The sequence below is a fragment of the Xiphophorus couchianus genome, chromosome 8 (assembly GCF_001444195.1).
Source record: "Xiphophorus couchianus chromosome 8, X_couchianus-1.0, whole genome shotgun sequence".
Classification (NCBI taxonomy): Eukaryota; Metazoa; Chordata; class Actinopteri; order Cyprinodontiformes; family Poeciliidae; genus Xiphophorus; species Xiphophorus couchianus.
Window position 1 is genome coordinate 6,602,563 of NC_040235.1, and position 21,121 is coordinate 6,623,683.

The 21,121-nt window shown below is 36.6% G+C and overlaps 2 protein-coding genes and 1 long non-coding RNA gene across 3 annotated transcripts in view; 1 reads left to right on the top strand and 2 right to left on the bottom strand.

Moving 5' to 3' along the window:
* LOC114149750 (protein NLRC5-like) overlaps positions 1 to 21,121 on the bottom strand; it is a 1,536,511-nt gene that overhangs the window by 1,124,294 nt on the left and 391,096 nt on the right. The gene's annotated exons all lie outside the window — the stretch shown is intronic.
* The window catches only part of LOC114149825 (uncharacterized), a 461,125-nt gene that overhangs the window by 109,298 nt on the left and 330,706 nt on the right, over positions 1 to 21,121 (top strand). The gene's annotated exons all lie outside the window — the stretch shown is intronic.
* The window catches only part of npr2 (natriuretic peptide receptor 2), a 65,188-nt gene that overhangs the window by 41,808 nt on the left and 2,259 nt on the right, over positions 1 to 21,121 (bottom strand). The window contains exons 2-5 of the mRNA XM_028025849.1: positions 8,775 to 8,956; positions 3,676 to 3,789; positions 3,269 to 3,404; positions 1,718 to 1,812 (exon numbers count right to left, since the gene is read on the bottom strand). Of these exons, the coding sequence (XP_027881650.1) occupies positions 1,718 to 1,812; positions 3,269 to 3,404; positions 3,676 to 3,789; positions 8,775 to 8,956 (527 nt within the window). The remainder of the gene's footprint in view (positions 1 to 1,717; positions 1,813 to 3,268; positions 3,405 to 3,675; positions 3,790 to 8,774; positions 8,957 to 21,121) is intronic.

Below are 21,121 nucleotides of genomic sequence, written 5' to 3' on the forward strand. Positions count from 1 at the left end.
CCCTGCTCTGTAGTCCACTTCCTGCTTTTGGAGAATTAATTTTCAAGGTGCCATTTTGCATTTAGGATAGTTTGTGTTTTGTGGCACCTGAAGTCCACAAAACACTGAATTTAAGTCAATTTATAGGAAAATAAATTCCTCCTAGCATGAGTGCTAATATACAGGTATGTCAATAATTAAACATTTCTCACTGCACCATTCCAGTATGGATCATGATGGTTTTATGGACATGATCCAATGCGGAGTAATGCAGTTTCTTTTCATCACGAGTAACGCAATAACAGATGTTACTACTGGTGGAAACGACAAAGATGACAACAGGAAGTGGTTGGAAGATGATGGCGCGCTATGTTTTTTAATTACTTATCTGTTGAACAAACTTGTTCAGATGTGACTTTAATAGTGTTTCGTATTTAATAGAAACGCCACAATTGCAAAATTGTGTTTTTTCAAAATTAGCAGAACACTGACAAAGTTCTGCAGACATTTATAATGGAAACAATTAATAATCGACATACAGAGGAGACATATTTCATCAATAAAACTGTCATTTAACTTAATGATAAAATCTTGTTTCATTTTGAGGTTGAGGTACGTCTTGTGCATGTTAATATAAAGAGGAAAGTCATAAAAACTGCTGTTTACAGTTTGCAACGCGCTACGTAAGGTTAACAGGGAACATTTCGAAGACGGTTCTCTGGAAGCCAAAAGTAGAAATGTTTGCAGTTCTGTTTGGGTTTGGACCTGTTTAATCTTTCAAACACCATCTGTGAAGTGTCTTTTTATTTCTTAACAGCAGTTTTACAATAAATTATCAGTGTAATGGTGCACAGTGTCTGTCTATGGCATTTAAACAAGAAGGAAGTTCACCCAGAGGTCGGATTGTGCAAAGCTGAATGATATGAACGTTTATGACAAGACAGTCAGAAAATAAACTCAAACAATATTAATGTTAGCACATTTCGCTATAAAAAAGACTGAAACAAGACTCATGTTGTTTGGGAAGAAGAGACCAAAGTAGAGATGTTTAACTGTGATGTGCAGCACAAAATAGACAGAATATCTGCAGAAAAGGTTCGGTGATTCAAGCATAAAGGTTTGTTTTGCAGCCACTGATTTAAACATGAACTATTCTGTAGGTCTGAAACAATTAATCGTGAATAATTGATTACTGAAATAATCAGCAGCTACTTGAGTCATCAATTAGACAAAAAAGCCATCTGGTTAAAAAAACAATATATTCACAGCAGCAATTAGGCCAAAACTGTAAAGAAAATATATATACTGTACATTTAAAAGCAACTTTGTACATTTTAGCCAAAACTTGTCAAGAAAAAGTCAGAATTCTGAGAAAAAAAATCTCTGAATTTTGACATGAAAGTCTGAGAAAATGTCAGAATTCTGAGAAAATGTGAGAAATCTGAGAAAAAAGACAGGATTGCCAGTTTAGTCAGAATCCTGAAAAAAAATTTAAACTGAGAAATTTCAAAATTGTATTTCTGAGAAAAAATTCTAATTTTCAAAAAAAGGGCAGATTTCTGAGAAAAAAGTCAGAATTCATTTTTGTAGTCAAAACTCCTGGCGTTGTCCTAGGTTCTCTCAGTTCATATTTACTAAAAGAAAGTTTTGTTCCCAATGTTCCCAAACATCAGAGCATGCGAAAGTAAAAACACCTGGCTGCTAAAATATGTTTCCGAGACTCTGAACCTGGACTCACCCCAAACTCTCCCGTCTCCTGGTTGGTCATCGACCATAGGTCCACGTCTATGTTTCTCGCATTTTTGTCATCTATGGTAACGAGTCCGGTGATTCCTAAGACAGAAAAATTAGCAGCATTAATGAGGTTTGTTGCTCAATCAAAATGCCATTTTCTGTATTACTGTTTGATATTTTTAAAGGCTTCCAGGCGAATTACGCCATGGAAAAACAACCATAATTATCCATTTTAAGCTCAGACTTTTACACTGTTTTGCCTCTATAAGTACGATATGCCACAACACACATCAAGCATGAAAACACACTTTGGATTGAGGTGATTTGTAAAAATGTGCAATCAGGCTGTAATCACTGTTAGAAAGCTGCAGATTTAAATCAGATTCAGATACAGTTCTTCGTTTCGGTATTTAGTAGAACCAAACATTTGGCCTGGTTCAACAACAGAACATTCATCTGCTGTTTATTTAACAGTAGATGCACATCGAAAGTTAAAACACACGTTAATGTTTCAGAGGTCAGAGCACGTGTTCTTGTATGGAGTCATTTGAAAACAGGAAACGAACCAAGTAAAAACAAGAAATCCAAATTAGACAAACTAAACTGGTCACTTAAAACATACTTAGAAAGACAAAAATGAACAAAGAACTACAGTAAACATTTGTTTTTGTTTCCAAACAAACAACTGAGGGCGTGATCTATGTTTGCCGTGATTTATAATTCAGGGCCTGTTTATAAAACAGGAGTATACAGATTTTAGAAATGGATATTTGGTGAAAAGAAACATATTCAGAGCAGTTATTAGGAAAGAAACTGTACAAAATAGCTATACATTTTGTATTTGTCTGTAAATTTGTCTTAGTACGGAAGACGATTCGGTCCACCGAAAGAAGAGAAGAGATTTTTTTTTCTAAGTCACAATTCTAAAAAAAATAGTCAACATTTTGAGAAAAAATAAAAAATTGTAAGAAAACAAGTCAAAATTCTGAGGAAAAAGACAAAATTCTAAGAAAATAAAGTAAAAATTCAGACAAAAAAACTCAGACTTCTGATGAAAAAAAATTGGAGAGAAAAAATTTTTAATTCTGAGAAAAAAATCTCAAAATTCAGAAAAAAGGAAGTAAAAATTCGAAGAAAAAAACTTGAACTTCTGAAAAAAAAATCTAAATTTGGAGACAAAGGAATTAAAAATTCAGAGAAAAAACAAACAATTCTAAAAAAAAAAAAAAAAAAAAATTCTAACATTGTACAGTAGTTTCACCCAGTTCAGATTTACTGGGTTGCTATGACAATACAATATTTCTCTTATTTAAAGAAGAAATTTCATTATTTGCTTCTTTCTGTCTTATCCTGTATTTCTTATATTGTATAAAAAAGGTTTAAGTGGACAAATAAAGAAATCTGCAGAATGTGCCCTTTTTATATTTGATTAATCGTCAGAATAATCGATTAATCGTTAGAAAAGTCGATTATTACAGCAATCGTCAGCTGCAGCTCTACAAGTCAGTCATTTGTTTCAGATTAAATGAACAGGTTCTTGGTAGAAATGTGTCACCCCAGAATCGGCGGTTCTGCGTCCTCATCGTGATGTTGATGCCGTCGTTCTGCACCCCGCCCTCCGCCAGCGTGTCCTCCAGCGCCATGGCGTACAGCAGAAAGCCATCATAGAAACTGCCAGCTATGTAGTCCATCTGCAACAACAGGCGTTACTCAAACCAACGAGAACAAGAGTTTCTGCAGCAGCAAAACTGCATTTACTCTGCAGAATCTAAACAAAATGCTGTTTTTACGCTCTCACACATAAACTGACTACAGTAACTGCAAACAGAACTGTAAACCTCATTCCTCATTAAGTTCAAGCAATTACTCTGCACAGTGTGATGTTTTCTCCGTCTAGATTGTCCCATAAAAAATTACAGAGGTTGTTGTGCAACCTAGAACTCACAGTAGTTTAATACTTACTAATGATGGCTCCAAATGAACACCGAAATCCCTCTGAGCTCTGGCATGGAGTCTCTTCTGGAAGTCCAGGTATTCTGGGTTCTCTGGGTTATGGTACGTGATGATGAAAACGGACTGGAGGAAGCACAAAACGGAGAAAAAGACGGATTAGAAGAGAAACATTTAGGATTATTTCAAACAAGACGTGGAAAAAGTTCCCCAAAATCTGTGGTCAAGTAAGAGAAGCGCTACTTCAACATAAAAAGTATTCAAGTGCTGAGTAACTGATCAAATGATCAATCATTTAATATTTAAAAATTGACCAAATGGATGCACCAAAATAGAAAGTTATGTGGATATTTTGGTGTTTTAAGGATGAAAATTATAATAATTCATATAAGTAACAAAAAATAACAAAATCAGACAAAAGAAAATGTTTCTTTAAATATAAAACTTATGAAACTTTAACAAATGCTGCAGGTGTGTGTCTGTGTCTGGTGACGTTTTGGTTAAAACATGTTTGGTTTTCATTCAGTGGGAAGAAAATCCAGAACTTTTACTCCAGTAAGAGTAAAAATACTTCATAATAAAAGTAAAAGTAACAAGTACAGCGTAGTAAAAAGACTCCTAAAAGTACATTTTCCAGAAGTTACTTAAGTAAATGTAACTTAAATATCCAAGATAAGTAAACAAAATGACCAAAAATAATAAAAACACACACAGCAATAGAAATACAGCAATAGATTTTTATCAAATTTATAGGTAGACCAATAACAATAATAAATTACATTTATATCTCACTTTACATTTACAGAAATCTAAAAGTGCCAAAATCAATAAAATAATCAATATAAAATAACAGCAAACAAAGATTAGAATCATTAATTGAGAGGAATTTATGAAAAACATTTAATGAAAAAAAAAGAAACAATAAAATAGTTGAATGGGTACCCTACAGTTCACACTTTTATCTATAAAAACAATGTAAAAATCATTATTTTTTCTGTTTTACAACATTACATATAAAACTCATTAAAGTTTGCTGTTGTTACGTGACAAAAAATGCGAATCATTAAATACCTGCGGTCTAAAAACCGAACCCTGGGGCGTTTTTAATAAAGTCTGTCAGCATTGCTTTCTACTTAAGAAGCTGGGGATCATTTCTCGTGTCACAACAGTGATTAAAACCTCAAACTTCCACAAGCAATTAATGCACCAAAAAAACTCTGCGTTGCCACAACAAGCCACGTCGGAACCCGCCAGCAAATCCATACAGAGAAAGACCTGCTTATTGTTTGACAAACAACACCATAGATACACAGGGAAAGTATCTGGAGGCGCCGTTTTCTGTTCCTCCACGGTTACGTTTGGGGTTTTTAATGTAAAATCTGCTTAACAAGACTTTTCTTGTAGTTCAACTGAATGTTGTTGTAAATATTTTTAGCCATAGTTGGTAACTGGCACCGATTCTTCAACTGAAAGAAAAACATTCGTGCTGCAACCCGGGATCGCATATCTTTCCACTAATTAGAGGTGACTCATTATCCTGCTGGGGCAACCCCAAAACAACGATAAAAATGAAAGAAAAAACACGCAAAAGTGTAAAATACCATGTTTTTTTTTACAGGGAGGATTACAGAAGAAGAACTGTAGGTTGGAGGGATGTGGCAGAAGCCCAGGGCTCAGATTCTGGGGCGTCAGAAAGTTATAAATATATATTGTTTTCTGTTTAGCAAACATTTAGTGCATTAATTAAATTCTATTCAAAAATATGTTATTGATCGCAAATACAAATTAAATAATGAATAATTAGTGTATTAACACCAGAATAATTAAAGTAAATATATCAAGAATTAGCATTTTCTGCTAACTTTTGAAATGTTTAGTGTACGTAGCTTCCTCTAATTTAATCTCTCCAGATAAATTTGGCTGTTTTGCAAACTTTCAGTTGACTAAAGTTCATTTTCTGTGTTAAAGTTTTGGTTTTTGACTATTAAGAACTCTTCAAGCAGTTAAACGTTCATATGTTTATGCTCTTATTTTGAAAACAGTTCAGCTTCCTCTCCAAACAATGATTATTATTTTGTACACAGAATGCATCAAGAAATAAAAGTCAATTAGAACATTAACTGAAGAAATATTTTTATTGAAAATTACATTATATTAATTCATAATAATGGGGTGATGATGCAGCCATGTTTTTTAAATAATACAAAATGTAAAAAGGGATTCAGGTTGTTGCCTTATTAAAAGAAAAACTATTTCAAATTTCCACATTTTTTGGGTCTAAAATTGTTTTGGTTTTGTTGGCCATATTTTTACCATTCTTGACTTGGGGGCCGGACAAAATCATTTCACAGGCCACAAATGGCCCACTGGCCACACTTTGAGCATCCCTGATAGAGAAAAGCTGCCCATCAACATCGTTAATAGTTAGCATGTCAGCTATAGCGCTTTAACATAATGCAACTAGTTTACAGAAATGTGTTTATATTTTCAATATAAAATAAATAAATTGCTGCAGATTTCAGTGACTGTTAATAAAATAAAAATAAAATTGTTCTCCTGATTCTTCACACTGGAAACACCCTGACTCCTGTCTGCTCCTGCACGTTAGCTAGCAATTAAACACCAGGAAACCCCCGCCTGACAGAAAACGCACTAATAGGGTTCCAGCACAATTGAAGCATTGTTTAGCTCAGACAGTAGTTGGCATTGTGAGATTTTAATTGTCTGTTTAGTTCAGTGAACCCTTTGGCTCTGCTATGACCCGGAAAACCAGTTTTGTTCTAACAAAACTGAAGCCCAGTAACATTATATAATCCTCAGTGTCCAGCTAGCCGGACGTTTAGCTGTCTCCAAATCGATAACGCTAACAGATGGTGGGCACCTGCTAGAGAGTTTACCTGTTGGAGTAAAAATCACAAACTTTATAAACCAACATAAAGTAGTGCATTGTGGTGAAGTGAAAGGTAAATTATCCGTTTTTAAAGTTATATTAACTCTTACACTGAAATAAAATCTGGACCAAAGGTGTCCTAATTAGTAAATAGACACTAAGCATATTTATGTGTTGAAGCGCAACAAACACTGGGAAAGCAAAGCCCCGCCCCCAGGCATCTTTGGAAAAAGTTCCACACAGTGGGCGGAGCCAAGACACAAAGGGGCGTGGCCAAGCAGGGGATTAATGGAGGCGGTCAAAAGGGGGCGTGGTCAGGATGAAAAAAGTACTGCTACTAGTTTAGCGACATTGTCTTTGTATTTTCCAACTATTTTAGCAACAAATCTAGAAACTTCCTTTTAATCGACTAGCGACAAATTTAGCATTTTCTTCATAGACTAGCAACAAATCTGGCAACTTTCTTTGTTTTAAAAAAGAAGCAACTCGGCACAAATCTATTGATTCAGGTTTTTTTTAACTCAACTAAAAAAATCTAATGACCTTTTTCATTAACTAGCAGAAAATCTAGCTTTTTAAAAAAATGACTAGCAACAGATCTAGAATTGTTTGTTTTTTTAAATAAACTAGCGACAAATTCAGCATTTATTTAATAGACTAGTGAAAAATCAAGCAACTTTCTATCTTAAAAAAAAAGCAACTAGCGACAAATCTAGCAATTCAGTTTTTTTTTTTTAAATCAACTAACAACAAATCTAGTAATTTAAAAAAAACAAAAAACGACTAACAACAGATTTAGCATAATTTTTTTAATGGACTAGTGACAAAACTACCGACACTATTTCTAAACTATTTCTTTTTTAAATGATAAATTTGCTGGTTTTTCTGTGTAATTTGAGACTTTTTGGCAGAAAAAACAGAGGAGGCCCATTCCACCCCATTATTTCCATATAAAAAGTAAATCACTGGTGCAAACAAGAAAAAATGCTATTGATCAATGATCAACATGTTCGCTATTCCAACTCCTGATTCACCACTAGGGGGCGTGTCTGAGTGAGATGGTTTTATACCTGAACCAGATACAACCAAGCTGTATATTTGTAACCAATAGGAAAATTCAACTGCAGTAGCCAATGTTCAACCCAAAGAGGGCAGCACTAAAACAATTTAAAGCAGAATTAAACAAATTTACACAAACATGTCACAGTTTGTACAAAAACGTAAAGATAGCTCCCTTAAACACCGATTTGTACCGTTTATCTTCAAAAAAATGTGGATTTTAGTTACTATGTAAAGTTCAATACTAAGTCCGATTACTAAAAACTACAAAAATCTGAGACAAGGTGGTGGCAGCATCATGCTGTGGGGACAAAGACCCTAATAGAGGCTGAAGAAGATATGAAACTGGGGTGAAGGTTCATCCTCCAGCTTGACAATCACCCTAAACATACAGCAAAAGATAAAGTTGGGATGGTTTAGGTGGCTTTAGAAAGGCCTAGTCAAAGCTCAGACAAAAATCTAGTTGAAAATATGTAACATAATATAAAGATTTTGCATTTCATCTGGCTGAGCTTCACTGATTCTGAAAGAATTGGCTGGAATAAAAGTTAGCTGGAAGCGACCAGAATAAAGGAGCTAGCAGACAAATTATGCTATAACTTTCAAATATTTGTTTGAAAAACATTTAATTTACAATTTGCATTACGATGTGTTGGTTTATCATCTAAAATCCCAATAAAATGCATTACAGTTTATGGTTCTAATGTGATAAAATGAGAAAAAAAAGATAATTTAATGGGAGAAATTACCCAAAGAGCTGCAAAACTAAATCACCATAAAGTCGTACAGAAGTGAGTGAATGTGAATGTGCTAAACCGATCTCGTCTGAAAAAATTAATGGAATTAATAAGACATGCTTGAGTGGCATTCAGGGAGATAAATTAGGGGAGCAGCTACTGCGGTGTCTTATTTCACACGGCGCTAATTTGTAGAGCTTCCTGTAAAAACACGTCTGCTCTTTCATTAATGCCAAGCAGGAATTCAACTCCCTGAAGCGGTGACAGTGATTGTGACGGCGTCCTCAGGCCGGGAGACCTTTTGGCAGCGTCCGCGGCGCTCGTTAAGGAGCGTCTTTAACGCGTCTGTCACGAACAGAGGAGCGTTTTTCATTCTCCAAGCTTCCAAACAAACGGCAGCGAAAGGAAACGTTTTCTGCCCGTACCTTGAAGACCTCGACGGCGTCGGCCCAGTCAAAGTTCGCCTTCTGCCACGGCTTGCGATCGGACAAGCTCTCGCCGAAGACGTCCAGGTAGAGGATGGCGTAGTTCTCTGGGTCTGGGGTTTCTTCCTGGAACAGCTTCATGATGCTCATGAAGGACTCCAGTGGCCCGCAGATGTAGATAACTGCAGGAGGAAAAGAGAAAATTAGCTGGAAGGAAAACAGAATAATGGGCAGTTAGAGAAGGTTGTGAATGAATTGTCTTTTCTCCACAACTGTCCTGAAGTTGGACTCAAGAAACCGGTAGATCCGGTGCAACTGGCACCAAAGTTACAACATTTGTTACAATTTCAGCTGCTGAAAATGTAACAAAATTAGTTTGAGTTAAAGAACAAAAATAATTGAAAAGGCTGTTCCGCTCCTCGCCTGTGGGGGCGCTGCACCAAGAACCACTGAAGAAAACAATAGGAAAACCTCTGAGGAAGACACTGAGCGCAACTCTCTACTTCACAAAATTTAAACAAAATAGGTAGTGGAGTCAGACTTCAGAAGTTTCTCCTATCTTTGGTAAAATACCACAAACCATTTCTACTGCTAGGACTAGCCTAGCGCATTTGTTTGGTTGTATTTACCCAGAATGCCCTATGCTGTAGCCCACTTCCTGTTTTTAAATTGGTCTCAAGTCCGCTTGGTGTTCACATAAGCATTCAAACCGCATCAGAGTTCACTTCAATAAAATCGAGACCGAGGTTTGTAGCTGGACCAGTGTTTGTATTTTTGGTCCAATTACACGTTCAAACTCCCCCAAACAAACCAAACTTTCTAGATAAATGCATTCCAATCCAACGTGCATTCCTAGGATGGCTCGGTTTTCGAGTCCTTGCCATATTGGCTGAACAGGGCCAAAAGACCCTGAGTCCACCCTGACGACTCTGATGGCTCAATTAGCCTCCATTCATCTATTCTTCTATTGTTCTATTGTTCTATTGTACATGTGGTCGTTGACCGTCAGGCCAGGGTGGGTATCTATGATACCTACGACTAGTCAGTTTAGTTTTGAAGCATACATGAAGTGTTTTTGGAGAGATGTGACCTTTTGCAGCTGATCCATGATGTTGTGCTGCATTATCCAGGTCATTTTGCCAAATGTACATAGAGTTTGCAAAACATACAATCTGTTTCAAAAAATATGCAAAGGTTTTTCTAAAAGAAATTAGTAATGTTTCTCTTTTAAATAAAGCTAAGAGGGTATAACATGACAGTTTAGAAATAAACTAACCAAATTAATTGTGTTGATCCACCTCAAAAAAATCATGCAAAAAGTGTAAGCAAAAGAGATCTGGGAGACTTTGCACATGCAAATTTGCATGCAGCCTTTTGTGCTGTGGAGGATAAATAGGTGACTGCTTCACCTATTTAGTTCACAAGAACTAATGGCATTTATTTCAGTCATAATCTTGCGGGGGGTGACTAAGGTTCCATCACTATGTGACAGCTGGTCAGCAAACCTGGCAAACATGGAAACATTTATCAGGCATGCATTGGGGTGCAGGAGAGACGGGTGGACTTCCTGGTTGAGCTTGCAAAAGAGTTCGGTAACTCTCATGTGAGTGAGAAGAAGGCACACAAGGAGAAACTGCTTCGGCAACAACCTTCCACACCCAGCTCAGGCAAAAGGGCGAAGTGTCAGGTCAACCATCGATGCAGGATGCGTGTCCTGAGGCCGAAACATCATCAGTGACCCCTCACACCCCCACCATGGACTGTTCTCCCTGCTGCCCTCTGGAAAGAGGTTCTGCAGCATCCGGTGCAGGCCCACCTGGTTCTGAAACAGCTTTTTCCTACTTGCCATCAGACTGCTGAACTCTTAACTGGACTGCACTTAAAATCTGGTCTCCACTTTATACCTTGCACATGTACAGAGCTAAATAACTTCTATTTTACTGTCAGTCCTGCACTTTATATTTTATATTTAGATTTATATTCATATTTTATACTGTATTTTATTTTACTCACAACATTGGAACCTCAAACATTATCCTGAGCCGTATGCAACGAAATTTCATTCTGTATACACCCTGTGCATTGAAAATGACAACAAAGTCAGTCGAAGTCTAAGTCTAAGGAACAATTGTGCAACTGTGAGATGCGTTGAGGCCATTACCAGGGTACTGATAAGGTAATGGCCTTATTTACTGAACAAAAGCGCCTGCTAGATAAAATCCTTCAGGCCAGTTGGACTATCTAAGCCGAAATAGGTATACGTCAGAAAGGACTAAATCCAGCCATTCTAGTGTTAAAAATTATCTTATCCCAGTTACATGGAATAAAAACTACCATGAAGAAGCAGAGGTCCAGCATCTGCTCCTTTACTTTGACTGGACCCGTGTTTTTCTTTTCTTTTTGTGAAGCCAGGAGCCATTTTCCCTCTTAACAGCAGAATGACAAAAGCTTTCAGGTTCACTTATTGTAATGACATTAGCTTGTGCTTTTGATGACAAGCTTTAAGAGCCGGCCTGATTTTTATTGGCGTCTGATTCTGATAAAAAGATGAAATAAGAATTTATAAAAAGGGTCACTGAGATTTAGAATCAAAAGTGGAGAGAAAAATCCTTCAGAATATTAAATAAAATAACATGAATATGATGGATGGATGGATGGATGGATGGATGGATGGACAGACAGACGGAGGGACGGATGGATGCTTTAATAGATGGGTGGACGATGGATGTATGGACGGATGGACGGATGTGTGTTTTAATGGATGGATGGATGGATGGATGGATGGATGAATGGATGGATGGATGGATGTTTTAATGGATGGATGGATGGATGGACGGATGGATGTTTTAATGGATGGATGGATGGATGGATGGATGAATGGATGGATGGATGTTTTAATGGATGGATGGATGGATGAATGGATGGATGGATGGACGGATGGATGGGTGGATAGATGGATGCAGCAGCCTCTAATAAACACAATGTTCTCTTTCTTCATTCTGTCTTAGTTTTCATTTCCCATCCATCCATCCATCCATCCATCCATCCATCCATCCATCCATCCATCCTCTCGCTCTCTCGGCGGTGAGAATCAGCCTGAATCGTGTTTCCATCCCGGCGGTGGAAGCTGTCCTCTCCGCCCACGCCCTGCTGAGTCACGGAGAGAAACCAGCTTTCCTTCCCGCTCATGTTGGAGCCTCAGCTGCTGCCAGCTGGAAGCCCGACTGCCTGGTTAGCAGACGTTTCCTCATGAGCTGCCGCTGCTCTTAACGCTCAGCACTTCCAGCGCGGTTCGCCAATGCCAGGTGTTCCCGCCGCCGCCGCCTGGACCCGACCCAGAAACAACACCCAAGCCCAGCCGGAGGAATGTCCTCCCATGTTTTAGTCTTTCACTTTGCGTAAAACATCCAACATCAGTTGCTAATTTTAACCTATTCGTGTTTTTCCCGCAAATTTTTCAAACTCCTTTGATGTTTGGCACAACTTGTCAACTTACAGACTCGAACACATGACTGTAAAGAGGAAGAGAAATTAATTGATGGGTTTCTGTAATACTAACCAATTTTCCTGGACGATAAATTGTCACAGAAGTTATCGCGATAAACAATAATATTGTTTTAGACCATTTCGAAATAATGGTAAAATAATGCAGAAACTCAATCTAAAATATCAATTAACTTTAAATTCTAATGAACATTTAACACTGGAACTGGGAGACATTTTAAACATTCACAATTATTACACAAAACAACAAATAAAATGAATATTGAAGTCTCTGAATACAAAATGGTCCTTCAAAAAAAAGAGGCTAGTCGAAACCAAAACACCAAACTAAAGACTTTTACCATCCAGTTTTTGGCAGCAAAACAGAAAAAAGAAAAATAACAAATCACACTAATGGAAAGTACTGAACTCGTTTCTGGCAGGTCTATATAAAACCACTAAATAAAATCCAGCCCAGTCAGTTTCCACAAACAAATTTAGCTTTCATAGAAGAAAAATCTAACTTAAAGTCAGCAAAATTCATAAAGAAAACAGAAAACATGTTGAAGAAAGTTCAGGTCAGATTTGCCGGTACATCCGGGGTTATCAACCAGCTAAAATCTATGAATATTTGAGTAGGGCTGAAACAATTAATCAAATTAATCGCGATTAATCCATTAATGAAATAATATTCAACTAATTTAATTTAGTATACAGACTCAAAAAAGTATTTTTTGTGGAAAAAAACATATCAGAGCAGTAAATATGCCAAAATTGTACAAGAAATATACATTTTGAATTTAAGATAAAAACATCTTTATCTGTAAATATGGTTTAGCCAAAGTTCCTAAAGTGATATAGTTTAATCTTCATCTGATTCAGATTTACTAAAAGAATGCTTTGGTATTGCAATTTAGGCTATAAAATGTTTAATTTCTTATTTTAAAATGAATTGAATTATTTCTGTACTTGTATCTTTACATATAAAACTGTATAAAAAGGCTCAAGTGGCTAAATGGAAAATCTGTGGAATGAGACATTGTTCATCCGATTAATTATGAGAATAACTGATTAATCGATTACTAAAATGAAACCTTCAAAACAAAAAACAATTAGAACTGCCTATTTTAATATTTAATAGCGTCTATCCAGACTTACATATTCCAGGCAGAAAATGCTGCCATCATATAAATGAACATGTCTTATAAAAAAACTCAACCTAGTTAGCCAGTTGGCTAACGCTAGCTCCAAGAACGTCATTGAAAGCATTTGAATGGTGGGGTCCTCAAAGCAAAGACGTCAAACACAAAGCTAAACTATGTATGAAATAATACTATTCTACAAACTAATATTGTTATTGTAATATTAATATTGTTCTAAACACGCAGTACGGTCATGTCCTCAAGGAGCTAACAGCTAGCATAAGCAGACGGCACGATGCTAGCTCACCGCCTTGCTGTGTCCGTCATTTCCACTTCCACGGACAGAAGTGGAAGTTCTATATATTAATAACGAGGAAGTTGCTGAGTCCTTTAATTGAAAGGGGATTTTCCCCACTGATGGGGGAACATTTCCCAGACAAAATTACTTTTAACGAGGTAATTTGAAGAGGGTCTGATGTTGGAGGACGGTGTAGTGACTTATGTGGGTTAATACTCCCAACAACGGAACATTTTGACCACTTGTAGTTTCAGCAAATTTAAACTGCAACGGCTACGTCACTGCGAGAATTACAATATGGCGGATTCGCGAAAGTGGGTAGCCGGAAGTTCATGACCTTATTTAGTAGTTCAGGAGCAAATATTGTGACATAACAGCTAAAAAAAAACCGTAATAGTGATAATAGTAAAAAGTTGTCATCCAAGAAATTACTCCAATAAGAGTAAAACGTATTTCTGAAAAGATCTACTCAAGTACTGAGTAACTGATCAAATTATTGATCATTTAATATTAAAAATTACATCATCAGATGGACAAAATTACAAAGTTAAGTGGAAATTTTGGTAATTAAAGGACCAAAATGACAATAATTCATGTAAGTAACAAAAAATAACGAAATCAGGCCAAAGAAAATTTTTCCAAATTAGTTCTTTCAATAAAAAACTTATAAACTTAAACCTGCAGGTGTGTGTCTGTGTGGTGAATTTTTGGTTAAAACGTGTTTGTTTTTCATTCTGTCTGTAGAAAATCCAGAAAATTTACTCAAGTAAGAGTAAAAATACTTCATAATAAACTCCACTTGAGTAAGTAATTACTTACTTACTCAAAGTAAATATAAAAGTATATTTACTCTTATATATACTTTTATATGAATATAAAAGTATATATACTTTTATATATATATATACTTTTATATAAATAGAAAAGTATATATATTTTTACTCAAGTAAATGTAATTGAGTAAAAGTAACTAGTTACTGTCCAACTCTGATCAGGAGAAACTAAATTCAACATTTGTGTATTTGTTGGGACTCTGAGTATCCAACAAAATGTATTTAAGAGCTAAAAAAGTGGATTTCGCCAAGTTACAGTCCAAATGAGAATCTAGTAAACATTTAACCTCCAAGACTTGCTCATATATTTGCAATAAAAGCTGCTCCTGGGATTTATGGATTCACAAAAGGCTGAATATGCTGATTCATCACATAAAATCCCAATAAAATCAAGTTTATTTAACCCCTTCTGGGACTGTCGTTCTCCTCACTAGTTCTAAGAACTGGAAAGTTTTGGTTCACAATAAAAAAAAACCCAGCAGGTTCCCAGTATCGCATTGCCAAGAATTACAAAATCATTACATGGGAGTCTGAGTCCCACCTTCCTACTGGGTTACTATCAAGATGGATCCCTGAAAACAGCCCTGTTCCACTGAAAACGTCCTTCATTTTCTGAGAAATGCCTACAGTCCTTCCATTAAGATTTGTGAAACTTACTGTACTTATATGGCCTCAGCTTCCTCAATGGACTTTAATCATGCAGAAAGATTCTCAGAATCAGCAGGGAGTCATCAGTACCAAGTATTGTTTTTCTTTCGCTGCTTGTCCGTTGGTTGGCTTGGAGTTTCTTCTGCTAATTAAACGTTAGCGGTAAAAAGTTTAACCGCCTGTAGACACATTTTGATCACAAACTCTAAAATTTACCTTTTACACTTTCACATTTTCACTGATGCTGCTCTCTCAAACATTGTCAAGGACCTTGAAAATATCTGAAAGTATTTAGATTTGGTCTGAATCAAGCGATGAGAATTGAATAACAATTTATTTTTAGAATGATAAACACGCTGCTGTTTGTTTCTATTAATACCGCATTACGTAATACTTCATTGATCATGTCAGAGGAAAATAAGTGTCCCAGATGTGTGGAGTTGGGTTACCTCATGTAACAAAATACAGAGATGACAGGAAGCTGCTGATGGGGAAGAATTTCATGGAGAGCAGCAGGAAGAGAGAGAGGACATTTAGTCAGTAAATGTCAACCAAACCCGAATTATTCTGGAGGTTTTTCAAGTTTATCTAGAATGAAAAGAATGCTGCAACACCGATGCTTCTCCAGTAGGTGGGGACTTTGCCGACAAAAAAAGGAGTAAATTTCTGCCGAAAAACTCAGAAATTATCTAGAAAAAACTTTAAAATTCGACTTTTGAAACTGAGAAATTTTCAGGTTTTTCAAGTCATTTGGAAATCTTGCAGTCAAGGTAAGACTGTACTTAAGGTATTCTCCTGTTTGAGTGCTAATCCTCCAGCATGCATCGTCCCTGAGGGTGCTCTCACATTCCTACAGAGACAAATACACTTCCTTGTGGAGGTTAGGACAGCTCTACGGCCTATACAAAACCTGTTCATTGCATTTTTTAACAAAATTATTCTTTGACAATGAGATTTTAGCTGTTTTACAGCATCTTGTCACCTTAAATCCATATCCTCTGCTGCTCTCCATGCCCTCAACTTAACGTTGACACTCACACGTAAAAATGACTGTAAACAGATGCCCAATTATACAACCATACATATTTGAAAAGCAGAAGGGGAGCCTCCTGCACAACCAACAAGAATACAGCAAGTAGTTTCTGGATGGTAAGTCAACAACAAAGTACTTGTCTTTTCCAGCAGCCATTGTACAGAGCATACAGCGGAAAAACCAGCTGACCAAACATGCTGGAGCTCCACTGGTGTTGCTAGGTAACAAGCGGAATTCTGCTGCGGTTGCTAGGTAACAACGGCGTGCCCATTGGATGTGTCTTAACAAAAAAAAACAAAAAAAAACAGCTGGGTGTTTTTTAAGCACTTGAGTTGTTTTTAGAAGCGATTGAGACCCAAATGGAAATAGAAAAACATGGGAAATGTAAATTTTGCATAATGAATCTCCTCTAATCAAGAAAGTCCAGTTTGTTTGGAACCAAAACCTGAACAAAAAAGAAAACTCTGATCCGCCTACAAACCTCGGTCTCAACCTCGGTTTGAATGCACATGTGAACGCAAAACGCTCAAAAGGCAGGAAGTGGACTACAATGCAGGGCATTCTGGGTAAACACAACCAAGACAAACGCGCTAGTCTAGCGCTAGCAGGAGAAATGTGTTGTGGTCTTTTACCAAAGACAAAAGGGAAATCCTATAACTACTAAAATCTTTTGAGGTCAGAGTCTTCTTCAGAGGTTTTCATGTCGTTTCCTTTGGTGATTCTTGGTGCAGCGCCCCCACAGGCAGGGAGGGGAACAGTTTTTTAAAAAATTGTTTTGGTTCTTTTGAGCGTGTGCAGTGTGAAATCAAACCACAGTAGCTGAAAGTGTAATAAATGCAGTAGTTTTTGCTGCCAATCGAACCCAGTCTACCAGACTATCAGGTGTGAAAACTCCCTGAATGACAGACGAATGTTTCTGCCTCATTCAAACCTTCCGGTGTAAAACTCAGTGAAAACCCTGAGTGTAAATAAAAGCAACCAGCGAAGCAGCTCTGCTTCGTGGCGCCGTTCGGCTCCTACTCGGGGAAACGACCCCATCATGGTCATGACTATCATCACTGTTACCGCTCCAAGTTTCCATTCAGCCTTGATTTGCTAAACCTGTTACTTGAGTTTACCTCAGAATGAATTAACACCCATTTGTTCCTGTTGTAAGGTCTATTTATTTACATAGAGCTCCCTCATCAGTTCTTAGTCAGACAGAGACACTAAACAGACTCTGTTCACAGATAATCACCATCCAGATTAGAAGGAATCAAGTCAGACACTGACTTATGTTCCAAGGATTACTGCAGATTTTCTGTCATGTTTTCCCCTCCAGACGAGGCAGATTACCTCCAACATTTACCGACTAATCTGAGGAGTTTCTCTGTGAGAACATGAGAAACTCATCCATTTACAAACTGGATGTGTAAAACCAGCGTGCAGGTTATGCAGGATTTCAGTGATTATAATGAGGTAAACCTGAGCTGTGACTCTGTGTCTCCCACTGTGAGCTGCAAACCACTAATGCACAGAACAAACTGGACAGAAGGGCAGGAATCTGCAGCCTGCTGTGGTTTTTCCTTCTCTTAGCAGAGATTCTGGAGCTCGCTTCACGTTAACAGACTGAGAAGAATCAAGATGAGAGCGTTGAGATTATTTTTACTGGTGCTCCTTTCAAAAAAAGACATTTTATTCTCACTCCTTTCTTTGGCAGCACTATATCTTACAAATATATAACATCAATGTGGGCAAAGGAGAGTTGAAATCTGAGATATTTTGTTGACTAATATCCAGTTTTTTAGAATCCGGATATTGAATTTGCTGACTTAATTGTATCAAATTTTAATAATAATAATAATAATGAAACTAATTAATCTAATTTATTTAACCTTTATATATGTAAAAACATATATATATTTAAGGCCTTATTAATGTTTTATATTGTGGGACTTTCAACTCTCAAAAGTAGACGTTTCTGATTAAAAAATACTGTAAATTTTAATAAACATCAGTTTCTGTAAAAATATATTTTTGTGGTGCATCTCTATTAAATACAATATTACTTGTAAATTAAATAATTCAATTCTTTTAGGTTTAGGGAGAGTAATTGAGTATCATCATCATTAGCTTCGGCGCACAAAGAGAAAAACATAAAAATAAATGAATGAACTCATACGGAAAGACATTTACAGCAATACCAATGAACTGAATATGGCAAGCCCTGTTGAGCAATAATAAAAGAACACAAAAACTGAAACCCATAAATCCTAAAAACACTGTCCAGAGGGCAACCAATAGAAAAGTCAGTGATATCCAGCTTTTGCTGTTTGATTTCTTGTGCTGCCCCCAGACTGAGGAGCGCCCTGAGTGGAGAGCCATGTTGTCCATTTCGTTAACCACAAGTCCCTTTGTTTTAATCCTGCTTACAATACTTCATTTGCCTTTTTAAAGAGGGAAACAAACACAATATGAGCAGAGTCATTAAATGTTCACTGTTATTTGTTTTCCCACTGAAACCTTCACTTTTTCTCCATTTTCTTGCGGAGTAACCCGACCGCCTGCGGGATATTTCTGGTGTAAAGAGAAATATTGCTGAGTGGCGAGGCGGGACAAGCCCTGACAAAACCTTTAGCTCACATGACCCCCTGCCCCCTAATTCCCGAACGAGGGAGGTCAGAATTGCCTTTTGATTACATTCGCGTTGTTCAACCAACAGATAAAGACTCCCAGGAATTACTTTACCGAAATGCGGCAGTATTTACTATTTGGGAGCACATTCTGCTCTGAAGTGAACAGTGATTCCCTCCAGATGTTTCCCGAATCATGAGATTCCCCCCCAAGACCTCTACGAACTATCACTGACTACAACAACCAGTGAAAATATAAAAAAAACATTATAAAACAACACAAAAAAAGCGATGAACAGGTGACTGAGCAAACATTCCTCTTATCGGATTAAATCCAAACTGGATATAATCAGTCCAAACCAATCATCTCTGGCCAGCTTTCCAAAAACAGCCCGAGTGTTTTCTGAGCTGTCAGCAGCACATCTTTGTTGGTCAAGCTTTCCAAGACAAATCATCTTTGCAAAAACATAAATATTCCTGCAAAGGTTGCTCTTACATTTCTGTTAGGAAATACACAAAAAAACTGAGCTAAAATAAGACATGAATCCTTTTAAATTCACTCTACTATGATTAAAAACATGACTAATTGTGATTAATTGATGATTAATCATGACTAACTATGATTAATCACAATGAATTGCGATTAATCAATGATTGAAATAATCGTCAACTCATTTAGTTATCGATTAATCATTAACTGGATATTGAATTTGGGCTTGGTTTGAGCAATCACTAACTTAAACATGAACTCTTCCATTGGGCTGAAACGATTAATCAAATTAAATGTGATTAATCACATTCAAATAATGGTCAACTAATTTAGTAAACAATTAATCATTAACTGGAATATTCCCACTCTAACAGGCCCATTTGGTAAAAAAACCCCAACATGTTCACAGGAATAATTAAGCCAAAACTGTACAAAAAATATTTACATTTTGCATTTGTCTGTAAATATGTTTTATCCAAAAGTGGTATAGTTGAAGCTTCACCTGGTTCAGATTCACTGAAGGAGTGCGTTTATGTTTATTTTCTTATTTAGAAAAATAACTGAATTATTTCTTTATTTGCGTCTTTTAATTGTATAGAAATATTGATTTTGTTTCAACCAATGGCCTTCTTGATTCTGTATACTTTAGTTAATGATTAATTGTTTACTAAATTAGCTGACGATTATTTTGATAATCAATTAATCACAATTAATCTGATTAATCATTTCTACCATAGTATTTTTAGTGTTTTGTCCATCCTTCTTTTCAAAATAGATCAAATTCAGTCACATTAAGTGGAGAGCAGCTGGGAACACAACTTTTGAACTCTTCTCAACTGGCTTTGAGTCTGGACTTTGACTAGGCCACACTAACACACCTGGATTTCTTAGCGTTGAATGGATGTTATAGAGACTTGACACTCTTTGTAGTGGAGTGGTGAGCTTTGGAGAAAATGTTTTTGTTGTTTTTGTTACTCCAGTTAATGATTAATCGATTACTAAATTAGCGACGATTATTTTTGATAGTCGATTAATCACGATTAATCATTCCAGCCCCACTTTGTGTTGGTCTGTCATATGAAATATTGATAAAAGAATCCATAGTTTGCAGTTGGAACAACACCCGTTGTAAATAAGTTGAAGGGGTTTTGTCTTGTTTCCAGATTGATTAAATATCAGTAAATCTGCTCACGGTCTCTGTGTTCTTTGTACGAATGGGAACAACATGCGGCTTGTTTTTGGCTGTCAGGGAACAGATTTAATGACAGCTTCTCATTCCCATGTGGCGGTCCTCCACAGGAGCTAAACCCGCAGCAGCAGCACAGCCGGAAGACATTCCTGGGTAATAACCCTGGCAAAAACAGGCGTCCCACCGGACCGAGTGCTGACCGCCTGGAAAAACCTGGTTCTGACCTGGACAGTTAAAGTTGAATTAATTTATTTCAGCATTTAGGAAACGAGCCAGAAGTGAAAGAACTAGAGGATAATTAACTATCTGCTTTGAACTAAAGGAGAAGTTAGAGTAGATGGATGGATGGATGGATGGATGGATGGATGGACGGACGGATTAAGGCGGTAACTAATGATTATTTTAGTAATCGATTAATCGATTATTCTGGTGATAACTGATTAATCAATTGTTGTGTATTTTTCATTTAACCACTTAAGATTTTTTACACAATATTACAAATCCATTAAAAGATTCAAATAAACATTTTATTGCCTAAAATGCAAAAAGTTACATTTTAATTAACAAATTAATAGTAAGATAGCAAAAGGTGTTTAATGGGAGATTTTTTTTCTATAAC